Genomic DNA, 23,926 nt, shown 5'->3' with positions numbered 1-23,926 from the left:
TTATGGGAGACAAGTACACATTCCAGGAGTCATAAAGACAGAGGAATGAACTGTTATGCATATCAGCCAACTAGAATGCCGCAAGCAGCACATCCAGTAGCACGAGAAAGGATAAAAGAAATGAAGGAAACCAGTAAAGCTCACACGAGGAGTTGGAGAATCGAAGAATATTTAGGATGCTTCTTTTGTTTGATGAGACTGTAAGAAGGTGTCATTCTAAGAAGCTAGCTGCACAATTCCGTGGACCGTACAAAGTGATTGCAGATGACCTATCCGATGTGACAATTAAGATGTACAGAACTACGCAATGGAAGTACATGCGAAATCCCAAAATTAAACTTTTTCTGTGGTGTGTCCCAATGTCAAGTGTTCAGATTATTTTGTTCTGCTGAAGCTACCATAGCAGGGGTAGCTTATCTGGATATGTTACCAGAACGGCTCTTTCATCAGTTAAAAGGTGACCCCGAAAACTTTACTCGGCAACAACATCGGGCCCCTATCCGTCGGCACGTTTTTGTACGAGCACAGTCGAACATCGAAGCCTTTGACCGCTGGACTGGTGCTAATAACTGATATGACAAGGACACTGTTCTGCTGGCCTCGACCCCTGTGATTTTTTTCCTTTGGGCTTTGTAAAAGATTTTGTCTGCTTTGTGCCATTATCTAATGATCTGCCAGAGTTGAGACACAGAACTGAAGGGGCTGTTGTTGCTTCCATTGCTCTGGACTTATTACCCAAAGTGTGGGAAGAATTGTATTTTAGGTCGAACTGAATATTTGTATAAAAAACTGTTATAATATACCACTGAAACGGGGCATTCCTTTGCAGACAGACTGTACTTTAACACGAACTTTATTATCTACATTGAGGACAGGAACTGATTAACATCAGCTACGTTGTGGGCGACATGTGCAGAGCAGTTGTGTAATGTTATTCAATACTATAACTGCAGTGACAGGATGCAGCGCACACACACTGAACATCACTTGCTTCATGACTCAAAGCACTATGGAGATGCATCAGGACCATTATTTCAATGAGCTTCTGGATTTAAATTCTTTACGACAGGGTGTACATGCGGACAATTTGGGGGGGGGGGGGGGGGAAATAAATAAATAAGAAAAAAACCACGTAGATTTTCCCCTGTTAAAAATACACTTTTTCTGGGTGAAAATGTACTATACCCTGAGAGAAAGTACATTTTTCCTTGTTAAGTGCCAGTATATTTTCCTTTGAAGCTGTAAAACTTTTCAATTCTTTGACTGGTAAACGTTTTATACACCAGCACAGAACTTCCAGCATTTTAGGAAACAAAATCCAGCAAGAAAACAATGCGTTCTGGAAAGCTCTTTGCCGTGGGGCAACATAAACATTGTATAAACTGGTATTACAAAAGTATAAATACAAATTCCAGCACGTACAGCACAGTAGCTTTCGGAGCAGTGAAATTTAGACTGTGCTGCACAATGCACTTCCGTTAACCAATTATAGCTTGTGTCACACAACCTAGACAGCCGACGACAGCAGATATTCGGAGCACGGTACGGAGAAGATGAGACAATTTACTTGTAAAATGAGCAGGAAAGAAGCAAACAAGTATTGCTACGACTGCGACATATCCCCCTACATGTGAGAAAACTTTGACCCTTTCATTGGAAATCCAATTACGTGTGAAATTGCTGAACTCATCCTTCAATTTTTTTTTTTTTTTTTCGTTTTCTAAAGGATAATCATACTTCTGCCATTGTTTTTGCATAATCTGTAGTCTACGAAAGAACTGAAATAAATATGAAAAACTAACCTTGAAGCTTGGTCTCTTTTTAGCATGTGTTAAACACAAACGCACCATTAAAATTTTAAATAATGGCATAAATGGCTGGTCGTTTTTAAAGTGGCTGGCTCTCAAAATGTTTAAGTTTCGAATGACAGTGATACACTTCACAATTTAATTAATTCATCACATATTCTCACATGTCTTGTGTAAAAGGAAATTTACTTTGAAAGCAGGGCTTCTCAAATAACCATTCACAATATTTTCCCACAGCTTGTTAGAAATGTAAACACCTGTGATGTCACTCTCATCGAAAGCAATTTGTTCTTACAAAGTTTTCACAGTCTTAACTTTTGCTTTGGTGTTATTCTCTGGTTTATGTTTTACTGCTGCAGTATTATTCTGCAGGAGTGGGCTACAGTAAAATTATTTGTTAGAATATCAGTTTTTATCAGTCAAAACTACAAAAATTGATCTGAAAATTAAAACAATGAAAAATTCCCAAAATTATAACAAATTGCTGGACTTTTCCCAGATGAAAAAGTTCCCCCATTTTTTCTAGATTTCCTGGCCGTGAGAATGAGCACATAACTCCACAGAATACAGACTGCCACGCAACTGTGATACCAAATAGGAGAACAGCAGCTGTTGTAATTCAGAGAAGTAGCAGTGATTCTGACTGACATTTCTTCAAATGATCACTGTGTGTGCACGGACTGGAGGAGTACATCATCAACACTTGCCACACTTTGGGACGGTACCGTATCTACAAACATCTACAGTGACATAAATGGTTGCACTGGTGCGTCATGTCCAATTTCCTATTCAGACATAAATCACAGCACCCTTTCAACAAATCTAAGCTTTCTGTGCACCTTTCCTAGTAATGTTTTGCCTGATCACCATATTTCATATAACTTCTTACTATTACCCATTAATGCATATACAATGTGATACACTCAAGACGTTTGCTACTAATCTTATAAGCAGATACTACACAGCTAGCTCTCTCTCTCTCTCTCTCTCTCTCTCTCACACACACACACACACACACACACACACACACACACACACACACACACACACACACACACAGAGTCATTATTTTTACATTTATCCTTATTTAACACTGATACAGAACTGCAAGAGAAGTTATTTATTTCCCCCACATGCTATCTGAGACAGAACACAGAGAAAGCCTGAGTGCTTCTATATTTTTGAACCCTTTGCCAAACAAACGTAAACTGCAGGAAAAGGATAGATTACTATTCACCATAAATATGACATGTTAACATCTCAGTCCATCCCTATGCCACTCCCCGTCCTGGGCCACAGCTACAGGGATCGTATCACTGTGGAGACCCTGGTGCAGGACCAGCCCAATCCACCTCCCAGCACTTCCAATTCCAGATCCGTCACAGCCTCGTCCTAGCCCACCAGAGGCCAGGCCGTCCGAGAAAGCAGCCATGTCATCTACCAGCTCTGCAATCACTGCACAGCTTTCTATATCGGTACGAGACAAACGGGCACCGCCAATCTGGGGGGCGAGAGCGAAGTAGCACCACGTGGTACAACTTGCAGGTGAACATAATGTGCTGGATTTTGACGGCCGCTTCACTACTCGAGCCGTGTGGATCCTACCCTCCAACACCAGCTTTTCCGAACTGCAAAAATGAGCATTATCCTTACAAGACATTCTCCACTCCCTCCCGAAATTATAGCTGCCTGAACATACAGTAACCTACTGTCGCTACTGTTTCCATCCCCTCTGTCCTTCCACCTCCTCCATTTTCGTGTCCTCTCACCCTCGCTGTGTGCCTCCCTCCGCCAATGCACCTGACCATCCTTTCCCCTCCTCTTCTCCTCTTTTTCAATCTTCCCCCTCCCTCCACCTCCCAACACTGCACCTGCCAGTATTGCTGTACCTCCATCTAGTCCCTGCATGCCCCGCCCGTCTTCTTCTCTCCCCCCACCTGTTGTTGTGGTCTTCAGTCCTGAGACTTGTTTGATGCAGCTCTCCATGCGACTCTATCCTGTGCAAGCTTCTTCATCTCCCAGTACCTACTGCAACCTACATCCCTCTGAATCTGCTTAGTGTATTCATCTCTTGGTCTCCCTCTACGATTTTTACCCTCCACGCTGCCCTCCAATGCTAAATTGGTGATCCCTTGATGCCTCAGAACATGTCCTACCAACCAATCCCTTCTTCTAGTCAAGTTGTGCCACAAACTCCTCTTCTCCCCAATTCTATTCAGTAACTCCTCATTAGTTATGTGATCTACCCATCTAATCTTCAGCATTCTTCTGTAGCACCACATTTTGAAAGCTTCTATTCTCTTCTTGTCCAAACTATTTATCGTCCATGTTTCACTTCCATACATGGCCACACTCGATACAAATACTTTCAGAAACAACTTCCTCACAAATCTATACTCGATTTTAACAAATTTCTCTTCTTCATAAAAACTTTCCTTGCCACTGCCAGTCTACATTTTATATCCTCGCTACTTGGACCATCATCAGTTATTTCGCTTCCCAAATAGCAAAACTCATTTACTACTTTAAGTGTCTCATTTCCTAATCTAATTCCCTCAGCATCACCAGACTTAATTCGACTACATTCCATTATCCTCGTTTTGCTTTGTTGATGTTCATCTTATATCCTCCATTCAAGACACTGTCCATTCCGTTCAACTGCTCCTCCAAGTCCCTTGCTGTCTCTGACAGAATTACAATGCCATCGGCAAACCTCAAAGTTTTTATTTCTTCTCCATGGATTTTAATACCTACTCCGAACTTTTCTTTTGTTTCCTTTACTGCTTGCTTAATATACAGACTGAATAACATCGGGGGGAGGCTACAACCCTGTCTCACTCCCTTCCCAACCACTGCTTCCCTTTCAAGCCCCTCGACTCTTATAACTGCCATCTGGTTCCTGTACAAATTGTAAATAGCCTTTCGCTCCCTGTATTTTACCCCTGCCACCTTTAGAATTTGAAAGAGAGTATTCCAGTCAACATTGTCAAAAGCTTTCTCTAAGTCTACAAATGTAGGTTTGTCTTTCTTTAATCTTTCTTCTAAGATAAGTCGTAGGGTCAGTATGGCCTCACGTGTTCCAACATTCCTACGGAATCCAAACTGATCTTCCCCGAGGTCGGCTTCTACCAGTTTTTCCATTCATCTGTAAAGAATTCGTGTTAGTAGTTTGCAGCTGTGGCATATTAAATGGATAGGTCGGTAGTTCAAACAAATTTCGGGCTTGCAGCCGGTCGTCGTTCAATACTTCGCACGATATGTCAACTGGGCACCTGCCAGTCACCTTCAGCTGAGCTGTCGCAGACGCGAAAACGTCCTCCATTCCACAATATATAGCGTACTGTAACTATTCTGCGCATGCATCGAAAGCTTGATAGTTGAACCACACTGCCCGCCGGCCGCGCCCTCGCTGGTGAATAGCGGAACTCAGTCGCCCTCTGCGTTGCTGTTTGCCACGGCCGTCGATGCACTCGGTCGTCTTCGATTTGAGCAAATTGTGGAGATGACAGGATTCCATGCACTGTCCAGCTGGTAGCCGCTGTCACAGTTTAACAGATTTTCTGCCAGTCGTATTTCTACGGGTTCTTCAATAATGGAGTCCCAGAAAGACGTTGCTGTAGACAAAATCATTGTTTTCTCATACTCCATTGAATGTCCAGTAGAAATACCATGTTCAGCAGAGGATTCTTGCTATTTTAAACGAAGTGTTACCAACAAAAGGAAGAAAAGCTAAAGATGGTTCTGGAATGTTCTCCTCTTTATTCTCTTCCTGCTTCTTAGTTTTAATTGTTAGTGCCCTGTTAATCTGCCGGATGGAATACCCATTTTCGCTGAGTACTGTCTTTAGATGGGCGAATTCTTGAGGTAAGCTATCTAGATCTGAGACAGTATGAGCTCTATGAACAAGTGTTTTAAGCAAATTCATGGTTTGTGATGGGTGATGGCAACTCGATGCTTGCAGGTACAAATCAGTACAAGTGGGTTTCCGGTAAACTGAATGCCCTAGAGAACCATCATTCATCCTTCGACCAGGACATCCGAGAAAGGCAAACAACCATCTTTCTCTATTTCCATGGTGAACAGGATGTTGCTATGAATGGAGTTGAGGTGATGTAGAAACTCCATTAATTTATCTTCTCCATGAGGCCACACTATGAAAGTGTCATCCACATACCGCCAAAAAACAGTTGGCTTCAGGGCAGCTGATTCAAGCGCTCTCTCTTCAAAATCCTTCATAAAAAGGTTGGCCACCAAAGGAGACAGGGGGCTACCCATGGCGACACCATCAGTCTGTTCAAAAAATTCTTGATTAAACATAAAATAAGTTAAAATTCACAGGATAGATCGGTAATTTTCACATCTGCCAACACCTGCTTTCTTTGGGATTGTAATTATTATATTCTTCTTGAAACCTAAGGGTATTACTTACGCCTGTCTCATACGCTTTGCTCACCAGATGGTAGAGTTTTGTCAGGACTGGCTCTGCCAAGGCCATCAGTAGTTCTAATGGAATGCTGTCTACTCCTGGGGGCCTGTTTCGACTCGGGTCTTTCAGTGCTCTGTCAAACTCTTCACGCAGTATCGTATCTCCCATTTCATCTTCATCTACATCCTCTTCTATTTCCATAATATTGTCCTCAAGTACATCACCCTTGTATAGACCCTCTATATACTCCTTCCACCTTTCTGCTTTCCCTTCTTTCCCTGAGAACTGGGTTTCTGTCTGAGCTCTTGATATTCATACAAGTGGTTCTCTTTTCTCCAAAGGTCTCTTTAATTTTCCTGTAGGCAGTATCTATCTTACCCCTAGCAAGATAAGCCTCTACATCCTTACATTTGTCCTGTAGCCATCCCTGCTTAGCCATTTTGCACTTCCTGTCGATCTCATTTTTGAGACGTTTGTATTCCTTTTTGCCTGCTTCATTTACTGCAGTTTTATATTTTCTCCTTTCATCAATTAAATTCAATATTTCTTCTGTTACCCAAGGATTTCTATTAGCCGTTGTCTTTTTACCTACTTGGTACTCTGCTGCCTTCACTACTTCATCCCTCAGAGCTACCCATTCTTCTTCTACTGTATTTCTTTCCCCAATTCCTGTCAATTGTTCCCTTACGCTCTCCCTGAAACTCTGTACAACCTCTGGTTTAGTCAGTTTATCCAGGTCCCATTTCCTTGAATTCCCACCTTTTTGCAGTTTCTTCAGTTTTAATCTACAGTTCATAACCAATAGATTGTGGTCAGAGTCCACATCTGCCCCTGGAAATGTTTTACAATTTAAAACCTGGTTCCTAAATCTCTGTCTTACCATTATATAATCTATCTGATACCTTTTAGTATCTCCAGGGTTCTTCCATGTATACAACCTTCTATCATGATTGCTAAACCAAGTGTTAGCTATGGTTAAGTTGTGCTCTGTGCAAAATTCTATCAGGCGGTTTCCTCTTTCATTCCTTACCCCCAATCCATATTCACCTACTATGTTTCCTTCTCTCCCTTTTCCTACTCTCGAATTCCAGTCACCCATGACTATTAAATTTTCGTCTCCCTTCACTACCTGAATAATTTCTTTTATCTCATCATACATTTAATCAATTTCTTCATCATCTGCAGAGCTAGTTGGCATATAAACTTGTACTACTGTAGTAGGCGTGGGCTTTGTGTCTATCTTGGCCACAGTAATGCGTTCACTATGCTGTTTGTAGTAGCTTACCTGCACTCCTATTTTTTTATTCATTATTAAACCTACTCCTGCATTACCCCTATTTGATTTTGTATTTATAACCCTGTATTCACTTGATCTAAACTCTTGTCCCTCTTGCCACCGAACTTCACTAATCCCCACTATATCTAACTATAACCTATCAATTTCCCTTTTTAAATTTTCTAACCTACCTGCCCGATTAAGGGATCTGACATTCCACGCTCCGATCCATAGAGCGCCAGTTTTATTTCTCCTGATAACGACGTCCTCCTGAGTAGTCCCTGCCTGGAGATCCGAATGGGGGACTATTTTACCTCCAGAATATTTTACCCAAGAGGACGCCATCATCATTTAACCATACAGTAAAGCTGCATGCCCTCGGGAAAAATTACGGCTGTAGTTTGCCCTTGCTTTCAGCAGTTCGCAGTACCAGCACAGCAAGGCCGTTTTGGTTAGTGTTACAAGGCCAGATCAGTCAATCATCCAGACTGTGGCCCCTGCAACTACTGAAAAGGCTGCTGCCCCTCTTCAGGAACCACACATTTGTCTGGCCTCTCAACAGATACCCCTCTGTTGTGGTTGCACCTATGGTACGGCTATCTGTATCGCTGAGACATGCAAGCCTCCCCACCAACGGCAAGGTCCATGGTTCAGATTGCTATTAATGTGACAGTTGCGTTCCAGTCAGACCTACTGGTGGGAGTGGACATGTGTGCATGAGGTGTGCTTCTCTCTCTCTCTCTCTCTCTCTCTCTCTCTCTCTCTCTCTCATCGAAAGCTATACTGTGTAACAGTCTTTCTGTCGCGCATTTCTGCTTCTCGACAGGTCACCTTTGTTGTGAGTAAGAATCTATCCTTTTCCTTATATTATTCTTATTCCAACCTGCAGTTTCCAAAGCTTGAACCTGCAAAGTAATTATGTAGACACAGATCTTTCCTTACCTGAGACTGATGAGATTCTCCGGAAACTTATCAAAAGGCACTCCAGTAACATCCGAATAATCGAATGTCAGACAGCGCAAACCTGACAATTTGAGGATGCTGCTCACACCTGGCTGCAACTCTGTAAAATACGTGGTACCGAAATACATGGTACCCATTCGCAACGTGTGAAGTCGCGGTAGCCCAACGAGGCAGGGGAATAGGCCTCCGCCGAGTCTCCTACAACCTGTCACATCTAGTCTGGAACAAACCACAAGTGCACTATCGTTTACATGGGAACAAGTTGTCAGAAATAAATATGATGAATTTTACTCCTAGCTGTCACCTTTGAGACAGAGCATTTTTCATGTAAATCAAAATTATTGTACATCTTCAAGTAAAATTGTTCCAAAATTAAACTTAAGTCTAAGGTGAGGGTGATGACAAATACACCTACAAAGTGGCATGACTGTCATAAAGGAAAAGTCACAAAAACAACACCTTACACAAGATCTGAAGCAAAGATTTGCAACATTGATGACGATACCCTACTCCTTGAGATAGCCTGAACATCAGGCTTTATAATCAGCAAGCCATTGTTAACACAATGGAAAAGAGCAAAATGCTACGTTAGCCACTATCTCACAATGAGAAACTTCAGGGTTATGCATTGAGAAGAAAAAATTTTCTTTATTTCTTTAACAAAAACACACTTTTTGCCTAGAGAAAATACACTATCCCTTGGGTGAAAGTACATTTTTTCCATGTTAAGAGACAATATACTTTTCCATTGAGCTATAAAATTTATCAGTCCTGGGAACTGTAAAGGCTTTTATGCTCCAGTGCAGAGAAACCACCATTGTAATATTTCCTTACATAAAGAATGTAGGTAGAGGTTTCGCTAAGAATTTTGCACGATTGCACTGAAATGCCGATTCTTTGCATATACAAATGTTTACCGCATTTACCCGATTATAAGATGAGGCTTTTCCCAAACTCATCACTCCTAAACTGCAGGATCATTTCATCTCGTATTCACAGTCAACATTTTCACATTGTTTTGTAGAGCATATAGAGGTCATAATACATTTAGAGATGAAGCTTTGACTCTGAGGTCACATGCAGGTCAATTCTGAAGAATTTGGAAGGGCAGGGAAAGGGTGGAGGGAGGGATGACAGATGCCTTCTCAGGTCCCACCAAAACCTTTGAAATTGCAATGTATTCTGAATAAACAGGCAAATAATTGTGACAGCAAAGATATAAATTTCACAGCTGTACTGTCAGGATAATGATTAAAAACAGTGGTACCACAAAAAAACTGGGTTAGAAGCAAAATAGGTAGAAAAGAAAACAGTCCAAATATTAATGAAAACCATATCTTTTCCTTTATTTTAACTCCTTATCATAAAACCCTGAGTTACCTCGGTTTTATTATTCTGACAGATACTAAAAATCCATAGTGTACTTGGGCAGCTTATAAATAGACCTGTGAAAAAGTAGAACTCCATTTATACCTGTTTCAGCACTGATAGTTAAGTGTTCAGCCACTATAGAGCATCTGGTACTGCGTTTGCACCTGGCTGTCGTGGTGGTTGCCACTCGGTACCATCTTTACTGTGTGCAGCTTTAGATGCTCGACAATTAAACACGTGCATTCCAGCCTTTCTCCTGTATTGTTGTTTAGGTTTACTACAGTGATCCTAAGTCTGACATTGAATTTAAGCACGTTGTTGTTGTTGTTGTTGTTGTTGTTGTTGTTGTGGTCTTCAGCCCTGAGACTGGTTTGATGCAGCTCTCCATGCTACTCTATCCTGTGCAAGCTTCTTCATCTCCCAGTACCTACTGCAGCCTACATCCTTCTGAATCTGCTTGGTGTATTCATCTCTTGGTCTCCCTCTACGATTTTTACCCTCCACGCTGCCCTCCAACACTAAATTGGTGATCCCTTGATGCCTCAGAACATGTCCTACCAACCGGTCCCTTCTTCTAGTCAAGTTGTGCCACAAACTCCTCTTCTCCCCAATCCTATTCAGTACCACCTCATTGGTTATGTGATCTACCCATCTAATCTTCAGCATTCTTCTGTAGCACCACATTTCAAAAGCTTCTATTCTCTTCTTGTCTAAACTATTTATCGTCCATGTTTCACTTCCATACATGGCTAACACTTAAATCAATACTCAACGTTAACAAATTTCTCTTCTTCAGAAACATTTTCCATGCCATTGCCAGTCTACATTTTACATCCTCTCTACTTCGACCATCTTCAGTTATTTTGCTCCCCAAACAGCAAAACTCCTTTACTACTTTAAGTGTCTCATTTCCTAATCTAATTCCCTCAGCATCACCCGACTTAATTCGACTACATTCCATTAGCCTCTATAGCGTCCCCAGTGCCATACTACAAAAAGACAATATTTCTAAAGAAGACATTCATAATTTGTAAGAGATTTTTTTTTTCGTGTAGCCGTAAAATAATAATTTCTCTGTGTAGGTTTAGATTGCAAAGAAATAATTTATGACAGAATGATCTAAAGAGACGCCCAGTTACACTCTTTTGTTAATTTTTTAGTCGCTTTTCACTTCTTCTTTTGTCTTGAATGTGTCTAGAGGGACATCTTGCGTGTGCTGACAAATGTAAGCATATTTGTATGAGTTAAACATATAATATAACGATTTAATATTATTGTGCACTTTTAATTTGTAAGAGGTGATCCCGATTTCATGTCCACCTTCCTTGAATTAACCTGCATTCAAGTAATTTACAGCTCAACAATCGCAGCGGCCGATGCAGCCAACGACGCCATTACGTGGCGATATTAACTTATGAAAAATTAGCGGAAGCGGAAAACTCGCCCGCTATTAGCATAATATTAATTTTTCTCCACAGCCGCACGAAGTTGCAGAAATACTTAGCTTTAAGATTCTTATTTTCAGTAGCATAGCCGAGACCCAGAGCCAGGACTCTGACTACAATACAATGGTTAACGGAGGTAAGAAAAATACTCTCGCGCGTGTGTGGGCCGCAATTTTAATTAATAACTAAAGATTTCTTGCTTTAAAGTGAACTGACTAGCCGAGTTTATTACATTGTTCAACTTAAATATCATTTTTATTAAGACCCACCACGTAAGTCGGCAACAATCAAAAAATAATAATAACAATAATAATATATACATTAAATTACGACGGCCGACGGACGCGAGATTGGCGCCGCAACTTTGGGGCCCGATTAATATGATTCTATTGTAATGAATGTAATTATGTATGTGTCTAATTGTTGTAAAATATTAATGCTTGTATGAATTCTTTTACATGTACAACAACAAAACCACACCCTGAGGAGATCTGGAGAGGAAAAGTGTAGAAAAGAAAAAGGATTGCGAGAAAGAAAAATAAGTAAGGTAAGGCCTATTGTGCAAGCATCCTGTGTAGCTCTGTGCGGAATATCGATCCCATGTGCACATGAGATACCTTCGGTGTTTTGTGTATTTATGTGTTTATTTTTGGAGGGGATAATTATTCGTTTTGTGTATTTATGTGTTTATTTTTGGAGGGGATAATTAATCGTGTGTGTATCAGTGTTAAAGATTCGTCAGTGGCTTAAAGTGAATTTAGTATGGGTAAGATAGGACAACCTAAAGCATCCGTACCAGAAGAACAAAATTCTGTTAATATGGAAAGTGAGGATCATTTGCAATACGTAAACGAATCCCAAGCCACCGCCTCGGATAACATAATTTCCGGAGCGGGGGGCGAGGATCGGTGGTCGGTGAATGACGCTCCACAGCAGAATGGGAATAGAGTAACAACTCCACTGCCTGGGCAGGGGGGCCAATCGAGTGCTAGATTAAGCGGGGCACCAGTATGCTCACCGATTGCAGACCCATTTGCAGAATTTCTGCGCAGGTTAGAAGAAAGAGATAGGGAAACAGATCAGAAACTGGCTCAGATGCTCCATGAGCAAGAGCAACAAAGAGAACTGAAAGAAAGGGAAAAGGAAAGAATGTCAGAACAGAGGGAAAAACAAAGAGAAGAAAAATACTCTCGCGCGTGTGTGGGCCGCAATTGTAATTAATAACTAAAGATCTTTTGCTTTAACGTCAACTGACTAGCCGAGGAAATTTATATGAAAAGTTTATTACATTGTTCAACTTAAATATCATTTTTATGAAGGCCCGCCACGTAAGTCGGCAACAATCAAAAAATAATAATAACAATAATAATATATTAAATTACGACGGCCGACGGACGCGAGACCTCATTTTGCTTTTGTTGATGTTCATCTTAGATCCTCCTTTCAAGACATTGTCCATTCCGTTCAACTGCTCCTCCAAGTCCTTTGCTGTCTCTGACAGAATTACAATGCCATCGGTGAACCTCAAAGTTTTTATTTCTTCTCCATGGATTTTAATACCTACTCCGAACTTTTCTTTTGTTTCCTTTACTGCTTGCTCAATATACAGATTGAATAACATCAGAGGAGGCTACAACCCTGTCTCACTCCCTTCCCAACCACTGCTTCCCTTTCATACCCCTCGACTCTTATAACAGCCATCTGCTTTCTGTACAAATTGTAATTAGCCTTTCGCTCCCTGTATTTTACCCCTGCCACCTGCTGAATTTGAAAGACAGTATTCCAGTCAACATTGTCAAAAGCTTTCTCTAAGTCTACAAATGCTAGAAACGTATGTTTGCCTTACCTTAATATTTCTTCTAAGATAAGTCGTAGGGTCAGTATTGCGTCATGTGTTCCAACATTTCTACGGAATCCAAACTGATCTTCCCCAAGGTCCGCTTCTACCAGTTTTTCCATTCGTCTGTAAAGAATTCACGTTAGTATTTTGCAGCCATGACTTATTAACGTGATAGTTCAGTAATTTTCACATCTGTCAACACCTGCTTTCTTTGGGATTAGAATTATTATATTCTTCTTCAAGTCTGAGGGTATTTCGCCTGTCTCATACATCTTGCTCACCAGATGGTAGAGTTTTGTCAGGACTGGCTCTCCCAAGGCTGTCGGTAGTTCTAATGGAATGTTGTCTACTCCCAGGGCCTTGTTTCAACTCAGGACTTTCAGTGCTCTGTCAAACTCTTCATGCAGTATCATATCTCCCATTTCATCTTCATCTACATTCTCTTCTATTTCTATAATATTGTCCTCAAGAACATCGCCCCTGTATAAACCCTCTATATACTCCTTCCACCTTTCTGATTTCCCTTAGAACTGGGTTTCCATCTGAGCTCTTGATATTCATACAAGTGGTTCTCTTTTCTCCAAAGATCTTTAATTTTCCTGTAATCAGTATCTATCTTACTCCTCTTGAGATAAGCCTCTACATCCTTACATTTGTCCTCTAGCCATCCCTGCTTAGCCATTTTGCACTTCCTGTCAATCTCATTTTTGAGACGTTTGTATTCATTTTTCCCTGCTTCATTTACTGCACCTTAGAAAGTGAAGAAGAATGTGGCGTTATTTAATTCGAGACCGAAAGTGACAACAGTTTGCCAGTCGAGCGACAAGTACTTGCTGGTGGTACGAGATAAATACGTCCATTGTGCTCTGGCCAGCTTCTACGAGATTTCTGTTCACAGGAAACCGTTGTGAAATCCACACTTAGAATTGACAGCTGCACAGAAACCTAAAAATGACTCCAAGTTTCAGATATTTCAATCGAAGTCTAGTGCACCAGTATCCTCAGGATTTTACTATTGGTGATTTTCAAAATTTTGTAACTTATAATTTTGAGCTCTAAAACCCATCTTTATATTTCAGTATGTAATGTCTTTCAGTATATAATGTTTTTCATTAATAAAAAATATCATTTTTGGAACGTAATTTGAAAAAAAAAAATATATATATTAAGGGGTTAATTCTCCTTGTATTATCAAAATGTAGACAGTCAAAACTGGAATTTTAGGCAGATACATAATGTCAATAAAACAGTTTGTTACTCTGATTAGTCAGGGTATGTTAAAATAAATGTTTCTAAAGAAGCCTTTCGGATCGTCTTATACTTGGGTAAAAACAGTAGTAAACTTCATGCGTGTTTGACAATTGTTGCACTCTACCTCAGTCATATTGCAGTTTTAATGGCCAGCTGCATATTTTATTTAATGTCTTGACTTACAATTCTTTTTCAACACAATTTCAGTCACAACATTTATGAGTAACTCACACGATTCTGTACTACTTCACCAGTTACGTTTTCATTATTCAGCAAAATACTCTGTCTGCACTACACTGCAAAGCCAGCAACATCACTTACATTTCAAGATGTTCTAGACGGTCGATCTCCGAGAAGGCAGCAGGTGACAGCTTCGTAGCGTGAGTGACGGAGAGCTGCCGCAAACCGGGACATCCATGGCTGATGGCAATTACTGTGTTATCTTCCACAATGTATCCGTGTGGTAGATCCAGCACTTTCAGTTGTGGCAGTCCTCCATTCCTTAAAAATAGAATCGAGTACATAGTTTATGTTGTGTCACATTATTTTGTCTTTATAATGGGGGGAAGAAATAAGAAACAGCAACCTGACACATTCTGCTTACAATGACAGAACACACCCTGCTCACCAATTTTGATAACTTCAGGACACTGATCAGTTGCCACAGCAAAGTAACTCTCACGAAAGGGTAGGGTCACAACACTACATTTTTTGGAAACATCCACGTCAAATGAACCGAGGCGCTATCTGATTTGCACCAAGTACAATTTTAGAACACTAAAAAATAGGGAAATTGTAACTATATTAATTTTCCAGGTATCAAAATTCTAATTTAAATTTGTTTCATATATGTTCGACTGATCACGGACAGTGGGGACACGCGGATATTGAGGTGATCATTATATAGTATGGGAAAATAAAACTGGCCATAACACGAGAGTGGAGCAACATTGGCGACCTCGATTTGAGCAATAGAGAACCACGGGTCAGAAATGCACCGTCGGGAAGCTCCCGCTGTAGAACAGCAGCCGGTCAGCTGCGAGGATGTGTCTAGTTGTGTAATTTTGTCAGAATCGGTGCTACTGAAGTTGTTAGAATAAAAGTTAATTCAGGTTATCTCTACATGACAAAAAAACAAACATGTAGCCTATACATTTCAGTATTAACAACACTGGATCTTACAGTACCTCATGTCAACTATCTACATGCAGTCCTGTTTCTCCAGTACCAATTAGTATCTTATTATTGACATTACAGTACTATTAGCATAATTGGATTTAACAGTCTACCATTAAACAGTAAACATAACAGAAAATTCGTGTGTCAGGTAACTAGCCGTGGATATGTATTTAAAGTTTTACCAAGTTTGACAGACCAGCTGATACTATCATCTGCAGCTAATTTAAGTAGTAACTGTGCTCAGAGCACACACTTTTCCGTGCTCTCGTCACCGATCAGCTGTAGCTCCACAACGGTGCAGTTATGACCTACAGTTATTCAGAAAATGTTTGTCAATTCTGTGTCCTCTTCTGTGGTCTGAATCGATCAGTCAGGTTGTTGTTCTCTGTCTTTCATATGACCAAACAACTCAGTCATTTATGTCATACAACTGAGTCTGTGAAAATAAAAGTTTCTTAAAATGTATACAGCAGTGGTATGTGTCACGCCAAAGTTTCACCCGTTACCACAGATGTGCCTCGAGATAAAGGCCTCACTGACTGTGGCCGACTGGTACGAGACCTGTGTTCATATTATTTGTTTACTTTGATCCTCAGTCCAGATTCTGCTTTCTGTATGCTTTCTGTTTTTTATTGGCAACAAAGTGTTTTACAATTCCTATTGCTGTCTTCTAGGACTTGGAGAGGGGACTTAGTATGCAAGTTTTTAATAATGAACTCGCGCCTCTTGAGATGTAAAATAAGTTTGAAGATTAGAACACTTTTGAATCTACCACTTCCCAGTGCGCGCACCTATTGAGAAGAATGTGCCGTTCTCACACGCTGTTGTAATTATGACATCACGTACTATTTTCCTCTGACTCCAACAATGGCTGCAAGTACGTTCACTGGTCAGTACGTTCACAACTACAGCGATCTGCGGTGTTTCACAGACCGGCCAAACTCTCTACTTTGAAGAGAATGTCCTTCACCACGTAGAATGGAACACTAAGATGAATATTCTAAACACTGACTGTATCGTGTGCTCCTACAGCACGCGAGTCGGAGCTCATTACCTCCACTGTGTGCGTGTCTGCACACAGTGAAGTGGAAGATATGAAAGTGATCCAACCTTCAAACTTATTTTACATCCAAATGGTAAATTTGCAGACATGGGTTCCTCATCAGATTTGTTCTGCCAAGTCACCTGCACAACCCTTAGGAACCTGCAACAGGAATTGTGAAAACTTTTCTTTAAGCGTTTTTTGGAAACATGAATATGAAAAACAAAAATTGTTACACTCTCTCTCTCTCTCTCTCTCTCTCTCTCTCTCTCTCTCTGTGTGTGTGTCTCTGTCTCTGTCTCTCTCTCTCTCTCTCTCTCTCTCTCTCTCTCTCTCTCTGTGTGTGTGTCTGTGTGTGTGTGTGTGTGTGTGTGTGTGTGTGTGTGTGTGTGTGTCCCCTCTAACTTGCCAAAGGGTTTCTTCTGAAAAACTCTACACTTCTGCTATCTAGTGCAGTGAGAGGCTTCCTTTACTTCATAATATTTACATTAGAACTGCCAGATCTTTGGCTGGTTGATTTGAAGCCACCAAATTTGTGAGTAACCCTGACAGCTGAGAGACCTAACCCCTGCTGGCTCAGTACATGTTTTCAGTAACAAACAGCACACCATACTGTACATATGCAAGGGTAAGATGACCCCAACTTTAAGACGAGCCCCCCTTTAATTTGACTGGCTTCTTAAGAAAAATTAATTTTTAACATATTCTTGACCAATCAAAATTACAAACTGTTTTATTGACAAAGTATTTGCCTAAAGAGTTAACATTATACCTGTTCTAAATTTATGCCATTTTAATTGAATTAACTGTGAGTTGTTCTGATGTGATGACCTCAGAATATGGCTGTTTTCATCCAAATACGTGTAGGATTTTGCTTTTGTACAGGTGTGACAATTCCAAACACATAATCTGCTCACTGCTCTCTCATTAGCTACATAGAACTGACAGCTGACACATATCCTTTCACACCCGTCATACATCACAGTGAACATCGATAACACTACAGCGGGAAACACACAACTACGCCACTGGCCCCTATGTAGACTAACTGTCTGCTGCAGAAGTTAATACTACTATTGTGTGTTTGTCCAGTTTTAAAGTCAATTCAGTTCTGAATACATGTGCATTCAGGCAAACTGCAGTTTAAACATGGAAGATGTACAAAAAGAGACAGAGTATGTGGTACAGATTACCACGGTTGGCATATCAGGTATCTTATGTGACCTCAGTAAGGCATTTGCTATGGTGAACCATACGCAGCTGCCCCTCAAATTAGCTTCTTATGGTGTCCATGAAAAATCTTTAAATTAGTTCAAGTCATATCTCAAAAATAGGAAACAGGGGGTAGTCATACAACATAAGGGCAAGAAAGCTTGCTCTAGTTGGAAGGAAATACATGCAGGTGTACCCCAGGGGTCCATACAAGGCCCATTACTATATAAATGACACACCAGGTAAGGTAACTTCAGATACGATTCTGTATGCAGATGACTCGACAGCAGTAGTCTGCTGTAAAAACACTGAAGAATTAGCACAGAAAACAAAACAGACTGATCATGTGGATTGCTTACTGAAGCAGTTAAATAGTTTTGTTTATGCAATGAGGGTTCTGAATAAAGTAACTGACTTAGCTGTTAGGAAAATTGTGTATCATACATATTTTATATCAGTTGTAAGGTATGACATAATTTTTTGGGGAGTTGAAAAGGAAGCCACCTAAGAGTGTTCAAGCTACAGAAAAAAAATTATCAGAGCTATGACTGGAACAAACCTTTATTTGCAAGCCTTGACTTTCTGACCATTCCTTCCATGTTTATATATGAAACACTTCTCTGAGTTAAGAAACCCACATCTTTTTGAGGGAAATTCATTTACACATACTTATCCAACAAAACACAAACAAGATTACATGTCACATTGCCGTAGACTACCATTATCTGAAAATACTGCATATTACATGGCTTTGAAGCTTAGCAAATAAAATCCATTCAAAGATGAAGGACTGTAAGCTAGAATCTACCTGTGCAAACATTGAAAATATTTAAAAAGCCAACTGCTACTACAGTGTGGATGATTTTATAAACAGAGACAAGTAGGAGATAATATATCTGTTTTGTTTTCCTGTTTTTTCTACATTACGTTCTATGTATATGCTTATGTTCCCTTTTACTGGAGGTATATGTTCTTTTTAAATGTGTCGATACTTGTAAACTATCATGAGAACTATGTATCTAAATATGTAGATGTAAACACATATATTACATTTATGGAAATATGTGGTCCTTGAGGTATGTCCATATTTATAAACTACAGAAACAAACATGAAAAATACTTCCATATGCGTTATTTTAATGTATCTTGTTTTAGGTATCCTTAGGTAGGCACAGAATTATTCATTGATGAGTGACCAATATTTCAATCAAACGACTGTATATAACATGTCATGTGACAATAAAGATGTTGTGTTGGCTGAAGAGTCAACACCGTGTTACGAGAGGAGGCCAAAAGGCACGCATTTTAGCTCATGCAGGCTGGCGTAAGGAGGGAAGAACTATATTGACGTGAGATCTGGAACATGACAAGGAATTAGAATTCAGAAAGTGGACATAATTAGTTTGATACTTAACTTTAATCCATTAATGATGAACACTGCTCTTGACGGTACATGATTCACAATATTATGTGTTCAGATTATAGTAACTGAATATGGCACCTTGCTAGGTCATAGCAAATGACGTATCTGAAGCAGGTCCGACATATACTAACGGACCGCAGCCGATTTAAAGGCTACCACCTAGCAAGTGTGGTGTCTGGTGGTGACACCACAAAAGATTCTCTTCTGTTCTATTCCCCTCCCCACACTCATCCTAGTTCCCTGCCAAGCTGTTCCCCCACCGAGCCTCGTATAGTGCTGCTCGAGACTGTGGAACGTGTACTACAATATTTTCAGAGTGCAAGTCAGATGTAACAACAATGACAACCACAACCGATACATAAATAAAGTTCACAATCATGATTCGGTCCAATTCTTTAACTATTGCTTACCCCACGATCTACTGACGTCTGTCAGTACTATCTCCTGATGAGTCTCGCCACTATAATTTACAGTCAACCTAATACGATTTATTTTGTTAATTAGAAATCTAATTCTGGATTAATTTTCCTCTCTTCTCATCTGAATGTCACCATGTTCTAAACCTGATTAAAAGTTGGTAATGTTTCACCCATTGTTCTAATACACGAACAGCAACTGAATTTCTCACTTGCAATGCACTTGATAAATCCTTCCAGTCTCTCATAATCAAATAAAATATTGATCTGGGGTCAGAATCGAGTAATGTTTTTTGAAGGACAACATTTCCGCTTTTGAATGTTATGTTTACTTAAAAATTAGTATTAATGTTTCTATCGGGAAACCTCGAGACTCTTTCGATGCAAATATCGTTTGCCCGGCCCTGCCCTTCTGAATTCTTCAAAATAAACCTGCACGTGACCTCAGCTAGCAAAGCTTCATCTGTAAATGTAGGATACCCTCTATATACTCTATTAAACAATGTTAAAATGTTAATCTCAGCAGCAATAGTTTAATCTGCCAATATTACTCGATCTCATATTTTCTGAATGGCAAATTTGGAAAAAAAAACCTCATCTTATAATCAGGTAAATACAGCAGTTACCTACTTGATGGGTCACTTACGTAAAAGCCAGAGCAGCTGTTCCGGGCGGTATTCGATCGGGGACGGACATCCTGAGTTCCCACAAGTGCTTCAAGCTTCCGACGGTAGTGAACGCCTCTCTGGCCGAGTTGCGGACTATGTCGTACTCATAAAGTTCCAGACGTTCCAAGCTGTCGGCATATACCGGCAGCAACGGTATGACGTGCCTGTGTAACAACAGAAATGGGGCTCGTGAAAATTATTCGTCTTCTGTCACATTTGAGGAGACCACACAAACGGCATACACTATATTCCAATTCCAAATTAAGGGTTCTTATTCTGCATTTGTAACATTTCTGTGTTCGACTCTCACCTTTACATCACTTGCCACTGAAATACGACATCATTACTATTACCACCACATTAATTTGCATCGAAAGTATACCTGTGAGGGACAGATTGCGTGGGTATACATCAGACATCGTGGTGAGTGTCAGGGCACTGGGTACTAGGCCTTCTGTTGGGTACAAAATAGTCTTTCCGCTCCCGGGATTGGAATGACTCCTTACCCTCTCCCTTAAAACCCAAATCCTTTCGTCTTTCCCTCTCCTTCCCTCTTTCCTGATGAGGCAACCGTTGGTTGCGAAAGCTACAATTTTGTGTTTATGTTTGTGTGTCTATCGACATGCCAGTGCTTTCGTTTGGTAAGTCACATCATCTTTGTTTTTATATATATAGGTGCCTATCGATCTGCCAGCGCTTTCGTTCGGTAAGTCACACATCTTTGTTTTTAGATATATTTTTCTTTCCCTCTCCACCCCTCTTTCCTGATGAGGCAACAGTTTGTTGCGAAAGCTTGAATTTTGTGTGTGTGTTTGTTTTTTTGTGTGTCAGTGCTTTTGTTTGGTAAGTCTCATCATTCCACGTGGGAAAAATATATCTAAAAACAAAGAAGATGTGACTTACCAAACAAAAGCACTGGCAGGTCGATAGACACACAAACAAACACAAACATACACACTAAATTCAAGCTTTTGCAACAAACGGTTCCTTCGTCAGGAAAGAGGGAAGGAGAGGGAAAGACGAAAGGATGTGGGTTTTAAGGGAGAGGGTAAGGAGTCATTATAAACCCAGGAGCGGAAAGACTTACCTTAGGGGGAAAAAAGGACAGGTATACACTCGCACACACACACATATCCATCCGCATATACACAGACACAAGCAGACATTTGTAAAGGCAAAGAGTTTGGGCATAGATGTCAGTCGAGGCGGAAGTACAGAGGCAAAGATGTTGTTGAAAGACAGGTCAGGTATGAGCAGCGGCAAATTGAAATTAGAAATTAGCGGAGATTGAGGACTGGCGGATAGTGAGAAGAGAGGATATGCTGAAGGGCAAGTTTCCATCTCCGGAGTTCTGACAGGTTGGTGTTAGTGGGAAGTATCCAGATAACCCGGACGGTGTAACACTGTGCCAAGATGTGCTGGCCGTGCACCAAGGCATGTTTAGCCACAGGGTGATCCTCATTACCAACAAACACTGTCTGCCTGTGTCCATTCATGCGAATGGACAGTTTGTTGCTGGTCATTCCCACATAGAAGGCTTCACAGTGTAGGCAGGTCAGTTGGTAAATCACGTGGGTGCTTTCACACGTGGCGCTGCCTTTGATCGTGTACACCTTCCGGATTACAGGACTGGAGTAGGTGGTGGTGGGAGGGTGCATGGGACAGGTTTTACACCGGGGGCGGTTACAAGGGTAGGAGCCCGAGGGTAGGGAAGGTGGTTTGGGGATTTCATAGGGATGAACTAAGAGGTTATGAAGGTTAGGTGGACGGCAGAAAGACACTCTTGGTGGAGTGGGGAGGATTTCATGAAGGATGGATCTCATTTCAGGGCAGGATTTGAGGAAGTCGTATCCCTGCTGGAGAGCCACATTCAGAGTTTGATCCAGTCCTGTCACAAGTGGGGCACTTTTGGGGTTCTTCTGTGGGAGGTTCTGGGTTTGAGAGGATGAGGAAGTGGCTCTGGTTATTTGCTTCTGTACCAGGTTGGGAGGGTAGTTGCGGGATGCGAATGCTGTTTTCAGGTTGTTGGTGTAATGGTTCACGGATTCCGGACTGGAGCAGATTTGTTTGCCATGAAGACCTAGGCTGTAGGGAAGGGACCGCTTGATGTGGAATGGGTGGCAGCTGTCATAATGGAGGTACTGTTGCTTGTTGGTGGGTTTGATGTGGACGGACGTTTGAAGCTGGCCATTGGACAGTTGAAGGTCAACGTCAAGGAAAGTGGCATGGGATTTAGAGTAGGACCAGGTGAATCTGATGGAACCAAAGGAGTTGAGGTTGGAGAGGAAATTCTGGAGTTCTTCTTCACTGTGAGTCCAGATCATAAAAATGTCATCAATAAATCTGTACCAAACTTTGGGTTGGCAGGCCTGGGTAACCAAGAAGGCTTCCTCTAAGCGACCCATGAATAGGTTGGCGTACGAGGGGGCCATCCTGGTACCCATGGCTGTTCCCTTTAATTGTTGGTATGTCTGGCCTTCGAAAGTGAAGAAGTTGTGGGTCAGGATGAAGCTGGCTAAGGTAATGAGGAAAGAGGTTTTAGGTAGGGTGGCAGGTGATCGGCGTGAAAGGAAGTGCTCCATCGCAGCGAGGCCCTGGACATGCGGAATATTTGTGTATAAGGAAGTGGCATCAATGGTTAGAAGGATGGTTTCCGGGGGTAACAGATTGGGTAGGGATTCCAGGCATTCGAGAAAGTGGTTGGTGTCTTTGATGAAGGATGGGAGACTGCATGTAATGGGTTGAAGGTGTTGATCTACGTAGGCAGAGATGCGTTCTGTGGGGGCTTGGTAACCAGCTACAATGGGATGGCCGGGATGATTGGGTTTGTGAATTTTAGGAAGAAGGTAGAAGGTAGGGGTGCGGGGTGTTGGTAGGGTCAGGTGGTTGATGGAGTCAGGTGAAAGGTTTTGTAGGGGGCCTAAGGTTCTGAGGATTCGTTGAAGCTCCGCCTGGACATCAGGAATGGGATTACCTTGGCAAACTTTGTAAGTAGTGTTGTCTGAAAGCTGACGTAGTCCCTCAGCCACATACTCCCGACGATCAAGTACCTCAGTCGTGGAACCCTTGTCCGCCGGAAGTATGGCGATGGATCGGTCAGCCTTCAGATCACAGATAGCCTGGGCTTCAGCAGTGGTGATGTTGGGAGTAGGATTAAGGTTTTTTAAGAAGGATTGAGAGGCAAGGCTGGAAGTCAGAAATTCCTGGAAGGTTTGGAGAGGGTGATTTTGAGGAAGAGGAGGTGGGTCCCGCTGTGACGGAGGACGGAACTGTTCCAGGCAGGGTTCAATTTGGATAGTGTCGTGGGGAGTTGGATCATTAGGAGTAGGATTAGGATCATTTTTCTTCGTGGCAAAGTGATATTTCCAGCAGAGAGTACAGGTGTAGGACAGTAAATCTTTGACGAGGGCTGTTTGGTTGAATCTGGGAGTGGGGCTGAAGGTGAGGCCTTTGGATAGGACAGGGGTTTCAGATTGGGAGAGAGGTTTGGAGGAAAGGTTAACTACTGAATTGGGGTGTTGTGGTTCCAGATTGTGTTGATTGGAATTTTGAGTTTTGGAGGGAGTGGAGCTGGAAGTGGGAGATTGAGTAGATGGGAGAGACTGG

At 41.3% G+C, this 23,926-nt stretch overlaps 1 protein-coding gene across 4 annotated transcripts in view; it reads right to left on the bottom strand.

The window, feature by feature from the left end:
* Positions 1-23,926, bottom strand: part of LOC124742183 — a 103,516-nt gene that overhangs the window by 11,896 nt on the left and 67,694 nt on the right. For all 4 annotated transcript variants that reach the window (XM_047248764.1, XM_047248762.1, XM_047248763.1 and 1 more), the window contains 3 exons: positions 20,299-20,484; positions 14,702-14,881; positions 8,453-8,692 (listed from right to left, as the gene is read on the bottom strand). In XM_047248764.1, coding sequence (XP_047104720.1) covers positions 8,453-8,692; positions 14,702-14,881; positions 20,299-20,484 — 606 coding nt within the window. The remainder of the gene's footprint in view (positions 1-8,452; positions 8,693-14,701; positions 14,882-20,298; positions 20,485-23,926) is intronic.

Source organism: Schistocerca piceifrons, unplaced genomic scaffold (assembly GCF_021461385.2).
Source record: "Schistocerca piceifrons isolate TAMUIC-IGC-003096 unplaced genomic scaffold, iqSchPice1.1 HiC_scaffold_2171, whole genome shotgun sequence".
Taxonomy (NCBI): Eukaryota; Metazoa; Arthropoda; class Insecta; order Orthoptera; family Acrididae; genus Schistocerca; species Schistocerca piceifrons.
This window is presented reverse-complemented; position numbering and strand designations above follow the sequence as displayed.